At 32.2% G+C, this 12,022-nt stretch overlaps 1 protein-coding gene across 5 annotated transcripts in view; it reads right to left on the bottom strand.

Annotated features, from left to right (window-relative positions):
- Positions 1-12,022, bottom strand: part of LOC111149639 (SRY-box 6) — a 655,543-nt gene that overhangs the window by 295,459 nt on the left and 348,062 nt on the right. For all 5 annotated transcript variants that reach the window (XM_022506831.1, XM_022506832.1, XM_022506833.1 and 2 more), the window contains one exon: positions 4,837-4,926. In XM_022506831.1, coding sequence (XP_022362539.1) covers positions 4,837-4,926 — 90 coding nt within the window. The remainder of the gene's footprint in view (positions 1-4,836; positions 4,927-12,022) is intronic.

The raw sequence follows: 12,022 nt of genomic DNA, 5'->3' as shown, positions 1-12,022 counted from the left end.
GTAAATAAAAAACTTAAAATAAGAGATCTTGTACTTTAAAATCAATATTAATACATTTGAAAATCTCAGTGAAACATACAATTTTCTAGGAAATGTTTTTCCTAGAAAAACTGACTTAAAGGGAAATAGAAAATGTAAAAGGAAAAAAAGATTATTACCAAAGAAAACTCTAAGCCTAGATGTTTTATGAGGATATTCTTTCAGGATTTCAAGGAATAAGTAATTCTCATGCTATCTTTACAATACTTTACATAGCCTAGGAAATGAAGGAAAGCTTTCCATTTCAACCATGAACTCTGGTAATAAAAATTAACAAAGATAGGACAAATAAAGAAAAACACAAACTACTCTCATTTATGATTACAGATGCAAAAATAACAACTGCAATATGAGCAAATAAAATTAGTTGGTACATTAAAATAAGACTACACTATGACTAATCAGGGTTTATTTCTTCAGCAAATTTGGAAAACAAAAACCAATAAGATATGCCATAAAATAAAATGCAATTTCTCATGGAAACTCCTAATAAACTATGACTAGAATGTTTTTTAATAATAAAGAATGTCTTAAATATCTTAATACTTAGTGGTGAAATGTTAAAAACAATTCCATAAATTAAAAACTGCACAAAATACCTGCTATCGTGTATTACTTAATGTCATTCTTAATATTCTAGGTTTGTGTAATATGAGAAGAGATGAAAAAATGTGCATATAACTGCCAAAAAAGAGAAAATATATCAGCTGAAATATGACTAGATCTAATAAGTTCAATAAAGAGGAAAGTTATAAAATGAACCAGTGAAATTCATGAGCATCCCTAAATACGATAACAAAAAGAAAATAGAATGAAAATATTTCATTCATAAGAGTAAGCAAAAATATTAAATATTATAGCAAAAACATCAAAAGAAACATGCAGAATCTATATTTAGAAAATAAGTCATTGTTTAGGGACAAAAAGAATAAATGATTTTGAATTAAAAGATTCAATACTATAAAGATGTCAGTTCATCCTATAGTTTCACATACGTAAAATATAACCTTTCAAAAAATTGTTTTGGGATTTTAATTGACAATTAAATTAAAATAATCCTAAAATAAACCTTAGAGAAGTATGCAAACACCTTAAAGAAAATTATGAATGTAGTCTTATAATATTTACTTTTCAAAGACACTATAAAGCTACAGTGATTAATATAGCACAATACTAATAAAAGTTTAGATAGATCTATAGGCTAGAAGCTAAAACTGAGAAACGGTTTCAAATACGCAATCAGTATGATAAAAGATGTTTTTTCATGTCAGAAGAGGTAAGATGGTTGTGTAATAAATAACACAGAGATACTTGGTTAATGGCTTGAGAAAAAAATTAAGTTGTATTTCTGTTGAAATTACATATCAATTGTATTCAAGAGGAATTAAAGAGTTAAATGAATAAAAATATAATCAAAGAATTGAAACAAAATATAGCAGAGTGGAGGAAGCCTTTCTAAACAAACCCCCAACATAAAAGAACATTAAAAAGGAGGGAACGATTTGACAACAAAAACCATAAAGTAAAAGAAAATGATAAAATGTAACATATACGATGGGTAAACGTTAATACCATTAAAATATACAGTGAGAGCCTTACAAAAACATAAGATCTAGACAAATCCTTTAAAGGAAAAATGGACAAACAACATAAATAAGCAATTCACAAAGGAAGAGACATTTAATACAAATAAATTTATGTCAAATGCTTCATTCTCTATAAGAACCAAAGAAATTCAAATTAAATCAGCAGTAGTGTATCCTTTTCCCCTACCAAAACTGGCAAGAAGTTTTTAAAGTAATAGTACTTGTTGAGGACAACGGAACACTCGCAGATACTAAGAGCGGTACACGGTGCCCTTTCTGTTGGGCAGTTTGGCAGTATGAATCCAGAATTTTAAAAAAAGAACCCATGCTTTGACCCAGGAATCTCACTTTTTAGGAATATATCCTAAGAAAATAACCACTAATTAATATCAAAAATTATTAAAAAGTTATTCATATTCAACTTTTTCTTTATAATGACAAATAATAAAAAACTACTTAAATGTTGAATAAGAGACTCAGTTAAATTATAAGAACTTCACTTTATGCAATATTTCTGTAAATAAAAATTGCATTTTAGAGGACTTAAATAACTTAATGATAGAAATTCACAATATGTCATTAAGTGGGAAGAATAGCTCATAAAAGGATAGTAAAAGGATGATTCTAACTTTAAGGAAAAAAGATTTGGGCGCCTGGGTGGCTCAGTGGGTTAAAGCCTCTGCCTTCAGCTCAGGTCATAATCTTAGGGTCCTGGGATTGAGTCCTGCATCGGGCTCTCTGCTCAGCAGGGAGCCTGCTTCCTCCTCTCTCTGCCTGCCTCTCTGCCTACTTGTGATCTGTCTCTGTCAAAGAAATAAATAAAATAAAATAAAATAAAATAAAAGATTTAACAAGTACATGTATAAATTAAAATGGAAAGGACCTACAACATGACATAGGTAGAATTAACAAATTAATTTTATTTTGTATTTCTATATTTTTACACTAAATATGTAAAAAGGGAATTTGCTATAAATTCATTTACAACAAATTTTGTAATGAGGGAAAAATAAGAGGTATTAAAAAATGCACAGTGCTTAAGATAGAAAATACTGATAAGCCATAATAATATGTATGGGGGATAGTATTTAAATCAGTTTAAAATTTCAGAATAATTATAACTAAGTTAGGTGCATAATAACTAACTAGCCTGATCTCACCTGGACTAAAAATGCATGTTGAGTTTTAGCAGTGGTTGAATCAAGCTATCTGAACACAATTTAAACTAAATTTTATTTCAGTTCTCATTATATTATTGGTATGTTTTCTGTATAACACGTATGGTGACAAAATACTAGGTTGTAAAAAGAAACAATTATGTAAAGTAAATAAAAATGAAAAATTTAGTAAGAATCATACCTCCTATGCTTATAAAACTGAGAGCAGCTCACAAGTGAAAAATTCATATATTACATAAAGAATCCAGAAAAAAGTTAAAGAATTTGAAAAGCCTAATTTTGTATGTGTTTTTGCTTTCAAGATTTACACATTTTTTCCCAAGATTTAGACATTTTGACCATCTCAGGCTAGTACAGTTTTCACATTATAAATTCATATTCAGAATGAAAAAGAAAGAAAGATGGAAAGGGGTCAAGAGGGAGGAGATAACCCAAAGCATAAAAATTTGGTGCTGAATCATAACATAATAAAATGTTAGCTTCCACATAACTAAGAAAAAGCAAGACCCCCATCATTCATGCTGGCAAAAGCTTGCCTTTGCATAAACCATTTCTGTTCTCACTGTTGTAAAACCAATGACTTCGGAAAGGATAGAAAACCCAGAATGACATGCAAAGTAGCACACAACATGTTATTGCAGCTGGATGGAGAATATGTCTCTAATGACTTTCTTTCTACCCATCAGTTTTAAGTTAAGTTTTTTCCCCCCAAAATAGCAAATGGCCTTTATGAGTGAGTATAGTACAGAAGCAGTAAAATTTAAAATAATATCGAATTTCCACTTAATTTTAATATTGTATTAGTTAATAGAATGAGTTACCAATTATTTCCTGGGAAAGAGATGACTACCTTTTGTCTTCATTTGAATTGAACACAACATGCCTAAACACTAGACAATTTTCTGTAACAAATTAAAAATACCATTTTCACCAGATAGTTATTGCCAGATGTTTATCTTAAATGAGACATTATCCATGACCAATAGGAAGATTCACCTAAGTTGTTTGACAACTTCACAAAACTAACGCAAATTCCCAAATTGTTAGTGCAAATCAGAGTGATGACTGTAAGAGATACCTTATAGAATTAATTAATGACCATGGATTCTACTCATGATACCAAAACTTATACAGTCCTTCTTCTCCACAAAAGCATCAACAAGAGAGATTTACGGAAGAAGGAGCACTTCCTGACTGATAGGGAAACTTAATTTTTAATGGTTCTTAACATGTTTCAAAATAATAGTATTAATCACACATCTTCAGAACTATAGATGCTCATCCTGAGCAGGGTCAGAGGTCATGAAAAGTTAAATCTTATGAAATCTGGGTGAGATTAATCAACCTATGATCCTATGTGTATCTTAATAAAAACAGCAACCACAATTTAACCTCATGAGTGTTTTCTAAGTGCCAGAAACTGTCCTCAAAGCTTTACTGTATTAATCCTCTTAATGAGCCTATGAGGTAGAAACTCTTACTCTCCCATTTTGGATACAAGGAATCAGAAACATAGAAAAATTCAGGGACTTGCCCAAAGTCATTCAGCTGCTAAGTGACAGAGCCAGGACTTAAAAACAGTAGCCAAGCTTCAAAATCCACCCATAAGCCGTTACGTACAACACATTCTATAAACTCTTTTTTATAGGTGCTACCCTTGACCATTTTTGACCAGAAGAAATTCAAATTAATGATTTGGATTCATAAATTAAGCCATTATTATGATTTCAAGAGAAAAGACTAAAATTATCTTTAATTTAATTATTCTTCATCTTTTGACATTTCTTTTTCATACCTTTCTGTTAAGTAAATTAATGAAACAATTTATCTAATAATTTATATGTTTATAGACTAAAAAAAAGAGAAGGCAAGAATTTCATTCTGTAAACATCATAGGAATAAAAGTTCAAGGACACACTATACATTTACCCTCTCATATACAAACAAATATTAAAGGTAAGAATTTAATTAGGGTACAGAGAGCAGTAAGCATGTTCTCCACACTGGTATGTTTGATATTTCATATATTGTACCTTTAATTTCTCCAAGAAGTTCACTGGTATTTAGTCTTTCCATTTTTTCCTTCCAATCTTTTGAAAGTAGTTTTTCCATGCAGGAGGAATCTATTAGAGTAAAAAAGTAAGGATTAAATATATTACATATGTATTTTTTAGGTATTAAAATATTACAAATCCAAAAAGCCAGTTTATGGAGAAATTCTCTCATTTCAAAGTTACTTTTCATTGTTCTTTTAACCCTAGGATATAGACAATTATATTATTGTATCTATCACAAAATAACACAACTGAATTTATTTTTACCAGAATATTATTTGAACTATTCCCAGGAAAAAAGATAATGCTTAATAATTTTGTCTTGGTATCATAAATATAATTCTATTAATATTCAGTCAGCATTTATCATTTTTTAGACTGATAGGACAGAAAAGGGGGTTCTTTTCTATGATAGGTTTAAGTTTAAATGTTGGTCCTTTTAATCCAGGTGATTTTTTTTTAAGTCTAAGCAAAATTAATGTTCTCTTCAAGGAAGAATGACAAATCTTCAAGGGAGAAGAAACCAATCAAAGTGTAACCACTTAGTCCTTAAAAAAAGAAATAAAATACGGCAATTTTTGTAAAATACCCATTTAGAGAAAAATTCAAAGAAAATAAAGTCAAGATGTTCTCTGTCCCTCAGTAATAAAAACTACTAAAACTTTTCTCTTATATAGAAAGGGATATATATTCTTATAAAGGAATACTCAGTTAAATACTACTTTTCCGACTGCATATCTAAATAACATACTAGATTATAGGGAATGATTATAGTTGTTTCTATAAAGATTCATAAAGGTTATAGAAATCTAAATTTTAGAATGTCCTAATAATCAGCAAAACTTTCTCAATGAGTTTTTTTTTTTTTTTTGTCTCTATTCAGATGGGTTTGCAACTAGAGCTACTGCTTACAACTATATATATATATATATATATATATATTTTTTTTTAAGCTTCAAATCTTAACAAATAGGCCATGTTTCCAAAAGGGAATGCAGATTTAAATACTAAACCTCGGTGAAAAGCACACTTGTATTTAACTTTAACATTCCAAGTGTCAAAATTCTGATAACTTCTTTCTAAAATTATATTTAAAATAGTTACTCCAATTCCAAATGCCTTTCCTCTCCCATATCAGTACCTATCTCTTTAGCATTTTCCCTTTCCTTTTTTTTTCTCCAACTTCTAAATCTCCTTGAATTTTTTAGAATGACACTAAGGTCAAGATGGATCTAAAGGGTTTTAGAAACTAGATAAGCTTTAAAAAAAGACAGTGAGCCCTGGGTAAGAAATGAGAACACCGTTGCATCGTTAGAAAGTATTGGTGAAAACAATTAACATTTGTCCATGACATGATCAATCAATCAAGGAATGGATGGAATCCAGATCAGTGTGCCATGAAATGGCTGATGAAGAACACCAACCATTCCAGCTCGCTATCACAGAAGCTAAAATTCTTTCTAAATAGAAGTTAGCTTGGTTCTATTAAGTGAAATCTCACTGCCCATTCCCATCCCTCTTCCCTTTATCTTTCCCTCCTCCTTTTATTCTATTTGTTCCTATTTATTTTTTTAGGCTTCAACAAGTGCTCTACTACCATGATTAAAAATTGGACACTGAGTGACCTTCCAAAAGGAACTATGTGCATATACATATGCCAGTTTGCATTTAATTTCCAAAATGTTCTCTTGCTACTTTTATTTCAAATTCAAAAATAAGGTATGTACTTTGTTTTATACACATTTTGTTTTCATGCTAAAGTAATAAAAATGAAAATACTAAATTTGGGAATTAAAAAGTAAATCCTCAAAGCCACGCCTAACAGAGATTAGTTTTTCCCAAAACAGTTTTAAATTTCTGAGAGAGATCAATGGAACATCAAATCATAGATAAGAATAATCAACAAAATGTCTTCAAGTTCCTATCCTACCCAGTTCTGTTAGTGCTTTTTCTTTTTTAACCCTTTCATACATGTTGTAACATTGCGCTAAACTGATAATCAATGATATAAATGCTAAAGCATAATTTGTTTGGTTCAAATTTGAGTTGAGAGTATATATTATAATAGTAAAAGACAAAAGCCCAATTTACTAGTAATGATCACAAATTCAGAGCAAGTTCATAAACTAGGATTAGATACACACTAAATGTAAAACAGGCTAAAATATGTCTCTCATTTCTATAAATAGACCTGAAATCTTTCAGAGCTCCAGGAAAAGAATGCTGAAGCTTCATGGGAGAAAAATAGAACTGTATGGACAACAGGAACACACACTTCAAACATAAATCAGACCATGTGTACACAGCTTCACATAAAAGCTATTCATTAATAAAATGGTTAATAACATCAAAGCATTTCACATTCCTATTAAAAAATTAATCCTCAACATAATGCTGAGTTAATCTAGTTAATATGAGTTCCCATTTCAGTAGAAGAAACTGAGGGGGAAAAAATTAAGCAGGCTTTCCATGTTTATATTTATAACTCATGAAAATATTTAGTAACAATCACTGATTGCTTTTCACTACAGGACAAAAGAAGTCACTGCATATAGCCTTATCAATTTAGCCTCAATTCTAAGAGATTCTAGGACGATTCAAAACTCAGGAAGTCTCTTGAAAAACTCCCCTCTTTCTCACCTAATTATCTGACTGCCAAACCTCAAAGGGCATGCCACAATTAGTTTTAGCATGCTCCATACCGTAATGTAAAGCAAGTAAGATGGGGGGGGGAAGATCAGAAGATACGGAGTATTAACAAATACCACACAGGTGAAGGACACTACTGCTACCCCTGAGGCGTTTCTGACTTGGAGTGAGGAAATATATAATAGATAAAGTTGTAAATGAAAATTTATGTTTTAAAATTTCCCACTCAACACAATATCCAGGTAAGGGTTTAAATTAAAAGGATTCATCCTCTATGTGGCACATCCTTCAACTACCTTAACAGGACACTAGCTTTACAGAGGTAATTGATCAGATCAGACTTAACCCCATTCTGATCACGCACAAAGGCTAAAATCAAAGAGGTGAGAATAAGTCAAGAAGTCCAGTTTGTATTATGTACACGGGAAGAGTAAGACCACACAGACTGGCTTTAACTCAGTAGTCATGGAGGATTCCCGATGCAATAAAAGGACCTAATATCACCTAGATATTCTTGGACTATTTTATACAGAAAAATATGTTTTAGGCAATTGACTTGAGAACAGCCAATATACTTAGACAGTAGTTCTGCAGTTCTCAAAACATGAAATAATATATAGCATATTTTACTATCTGAGTTTGATTATTCAAATTTTAGTATTTTGACTGAACTGCCTTCAGCTAAAAAATAGGAAAGAAACTACATACTTTTTGGAAATTAGCAGAAAGAACCACAACATTACAAGATTTAAAAAAATGTCACCATGAAAAAAATAAATTAAAAAATAAATAAATAAAAAATAAAAAAAATTTTAAAATGTCACCATGAAATGTACACATTAAAAAGAATGTAAGCCATAATATTTCAGCATAAAAGGGGAAAATGCCAAAATTAGCCCAACTTACTTTGAAAGGATTAGTGTCCATAAACTAATACATATTCAGTGAAATGCAGGATTTTATTACATTTATCTTAGGTAATTTTTGTAAATAATGTGATTAAAACAAAATTCAAAAATCAAGAGGTGTACTTCAATTCTTGCTTATATTTTAATCAAGGATGTAAAAGGCTTTGACATGTTAAAATTCATTCGCAGTCACAGTTTTTTGTTTTTCTCTTTTCCTTTGCATTTTAAGTTTTTCGAGAAACTTCTTCTAAAGAAAAAAGTAAAAATACTATTCAGAAATAATTTTTAATAAATACCCTGCATAATGGATTGCAAAGCAACATTTCTGCTTCCTAAGTATCAAGGTTTCAGGCCAGGTGAGTCAAGAATGCTTTATCATGCTAACAATTAATTTCATCATACAAGAGAAATGTGAAATATTTATTCCCTAACCTGTGTGAGAGTATTTTAGGAATAATTTTAAATTATTCTTAGTTAAACAAAGCCACAGCAATATTAACTCCTATTCTGCACAAAGTGAAAGTATTTAAAACGTGCCAAAGAGAATAAATAAATAAATCATTGATTGCTAAAACTACAGCATAGGGGAAGAGGAAAGAATAATGGGAAAAAATTTTAGGGCACAGGTACTTTAAAACAATTCACCTGTGAGTAAACACTATTCCTTCTGCCTCAATGTGATGAAGTTATAAATTCTAAAACATTAGAAACATGATGTGAAAAATATCTTTAAAATATTTCAGTGAGAAAAAAACGACTGCTGCCACAGTACGCAGATTTCTTCTTGCTTTAAATCTTTTAAGAGAATATTAAATCAATTCCTTTTATTTTTACAATAAGAATCATAGATTTCAAATGCAATAAATTTTTTATGTGTTCAAGAACAATGGTAAATTATCAAAAGTACCTTTGGCCTTGGTTTACTACTAGTTCAGACTATATACGTGTATTTATCCTCCAGCTGATCATCCATCCCACATTTTTCATTAGGAAACAGAGATGCACATGCCAGTTACTGTACATTTTTCCACAGTGACAAGTGCTCCACAATACAGTGGGATAAAATTGGAGCTTGGAGAGCTTGAAGAGCACTCTTAAATTTTAATTAAAACCCTCCAAGCTCACTAAAAATAATTAGACACCAAAATGTGCCAGTTTTATTTTGAAGTCACTATAACGTACAAAGCACACTCCCTGACGAATGCTCATGCTGTCCTTCTCTCTCTCCCCCTCTCCAATGAAATAACTGATTTTCCAAATACGAACAAGGGGGTATAAATAGAGGCTGTTTTCAGGCCTGCTCTTCATGCTGGGAAGCTGACAGAAAAGAGAGCAGAATGGGTTTTTCAGACTGCACCAAATGAACCTAGAATAACTTGCCTTCACAGAGTTCGAATCACTGACAAACTCTAGATAAAATTCAGTCTGCAAGAAACACGAGTTATATCACTGATCTTTTTTGATCCAAAAGCCAAACCTTTAACCTCTTAAATGTTTTTGCTATCTTAAAATATCTCATACAATGCTATATTCCATCCTATTTTTAGCCAAGCAGCAAGAGAAAGCATGCCTTTCCCATACAGCAGGGCAGTGATATAAACATCAACACAGATGCTCTGCCAGGAAGAGCTGGACTTCTCAAGCACTTGATCATTAAGGAATGCACCAACTGTTTTGGATAATCTCGTGCCAGCTCCCCTTTTGCTCCACACTCCCCTCTGGGAGTGGCCAATCTTGTCCTGGTCCTAATTTTTCATTTTACTCCTCCATAGCACCCCCCATCCCTGAAAATATGAGAAATGGCATTTATGCCTAGCAATGAAAAAGCAGGCTTACTTCCCCAAACAGACCAAAACTTTAAAACAATTAACCCTCCCCTCTTCTTTCAGATAAATTACTAAGTATAAAATGCAATCTGTTTCCTTTGTTTATTCAATATGAACAATTTGTAAATGACTCAAGGATAAAATTCAGAAAATGTTGTGCTAAATTAGAACCATTATAAACATGCTAATGACTCAATGCTTGAGTAAAACATGCATGATCGGTGTGAAGAAATAGATTTAGTTCCTGTGAAATTCTGTTGTGCTGCCTTAAAATGATTTGGTCATTAAATCAGATATTTTTCCTTCCAGGAAAAAATGTTAATTCCACAACCACTTTACTAGATAATATACTGTGAGTGTGTATGTATGTGTGTGTCAATGGGAGCTTTGGAAATGTCATTAGAACTGTTAGACGCAAGATTTTGGCATATTCATAAGGGAGAAAAAGATCCACACTTGAAACCTGGCAGAAATACACATGCAGACATCATTGCATTAGGCGCAATATTCTTTCTTTGCACCATTTTTGTCTACCAAAGTCTTTGATAATTTTTTATGGGAATCCCTTAAAATTGGCACTTAACAGACATTCATGGAAATCATGTTGTTCTAAGCAGGAAAGAGGTATATCTTTCATCTGCTTTCCAAGGCTGCTTAGCACCTCGAACAGTATCAGAGGGATCACTCAAAAGCAACTTTCTCTCCCATGTCGATCAAAGTATAACTACAAACAATACCAATAGAGAGATAGAGGGGAACATCCAGCAGGCTATTCAGAGGCTCAGAGCCTACTGCTGTCACTGAAAGAGACTTCAATGGTCATTAAGACCACCACCCTCATTTCAGAAACAAGAGAAGAGAGTCAAGATAAGGAAGTCATTGCCTTACCCAAGGTCAAGCATTTGGTGACAGAGCCTGGACTCCAGTTCTGTGCTAGTTTTACTGAAATGATTATTTAAATCATATTTGAACATCAATATTATAGTCTCTATACCACAGCAGCAATTGTAGAAAGTGAATAATTACATCTATTATTGTTTTCGAAACAGAGTGAAGCACTCTAGTTCCTCAGAGAGGGGCACTACAAAGTCCAGGTACTGCCGTGAAAAGTCAATAGTGTTCAACAGCCAGTTCTCGATACAAACTCCGTTATTCTGGTCTTCCTCTTCCTTCATATTTCCTTTTCCTTAATGCCTTATCTTGGTTTGAACTAAGAGCTTTCCTTTTCTGAATACCATCCACTAAGGAATAGTTAAGAGGCTGCTTAAAAATACTATTGAACTTAAAAAGAAATCCCTTCCAAATTAGGTTTTATCTTCATATAGAAGTAAATGTGCAGCCAGAGACCTTGGTTTTTCACGGTAGCTCATTGCCCATGACACCTTCAAATTTACCACAATTTTAACAAGCAAAAATGTTCTATTAGAAACCACGGCTGTCCTGGGGCGCCTGAGTGGCTCAGTGGGTTAAAGCCTCTGCCTTCGGCTCAGGTCATGGTCTCAGGGTCCTGGGATCGAGTCCTGCGTTGGGTTCTCTGCTCCACAGAGAGCCTGCTTCCTCCTCTCTCTCTCTCTCTACCTGCCTCTCTGCCTACTTGTGATCTCTGTCTGTCAAATAAACAAATAAAATCTTAAAAAAAAAAAAAAAAGAAAGAAACCACGGCTGTCCATCTTCATAAAATTATTACTCATCATGACCTCCTCTCATGACCTCTCCTATATTATGCGGCTCCGTTGCCAAAAGCTAAGGTAATCAAACCATAGAACATAGGACACTGTTCTT

The sequence above is a fragment of the Enhydra lutris genome, unplaced genomic scaffold (genome assembly GCF_002288905.1).
Source record: "Enhydra lutris kenyoni isolate GAN:26980312 unplaced genomic scaffold, ASM228890v2 scaffoldscaffold22, whole genome shotgun sequence".
In the NCBI taxonomy this organism is placed as follows: Eukaryota; Metazoa; Chordata; class Mammalia; order Carnivora; family Mustelidae; genus Enhydra; species Enhydra lutris.
Note: the sequence above shows the minus strand (reverse complement) of the source record. Positions and strands in the feature narration are given on the sequence as shown.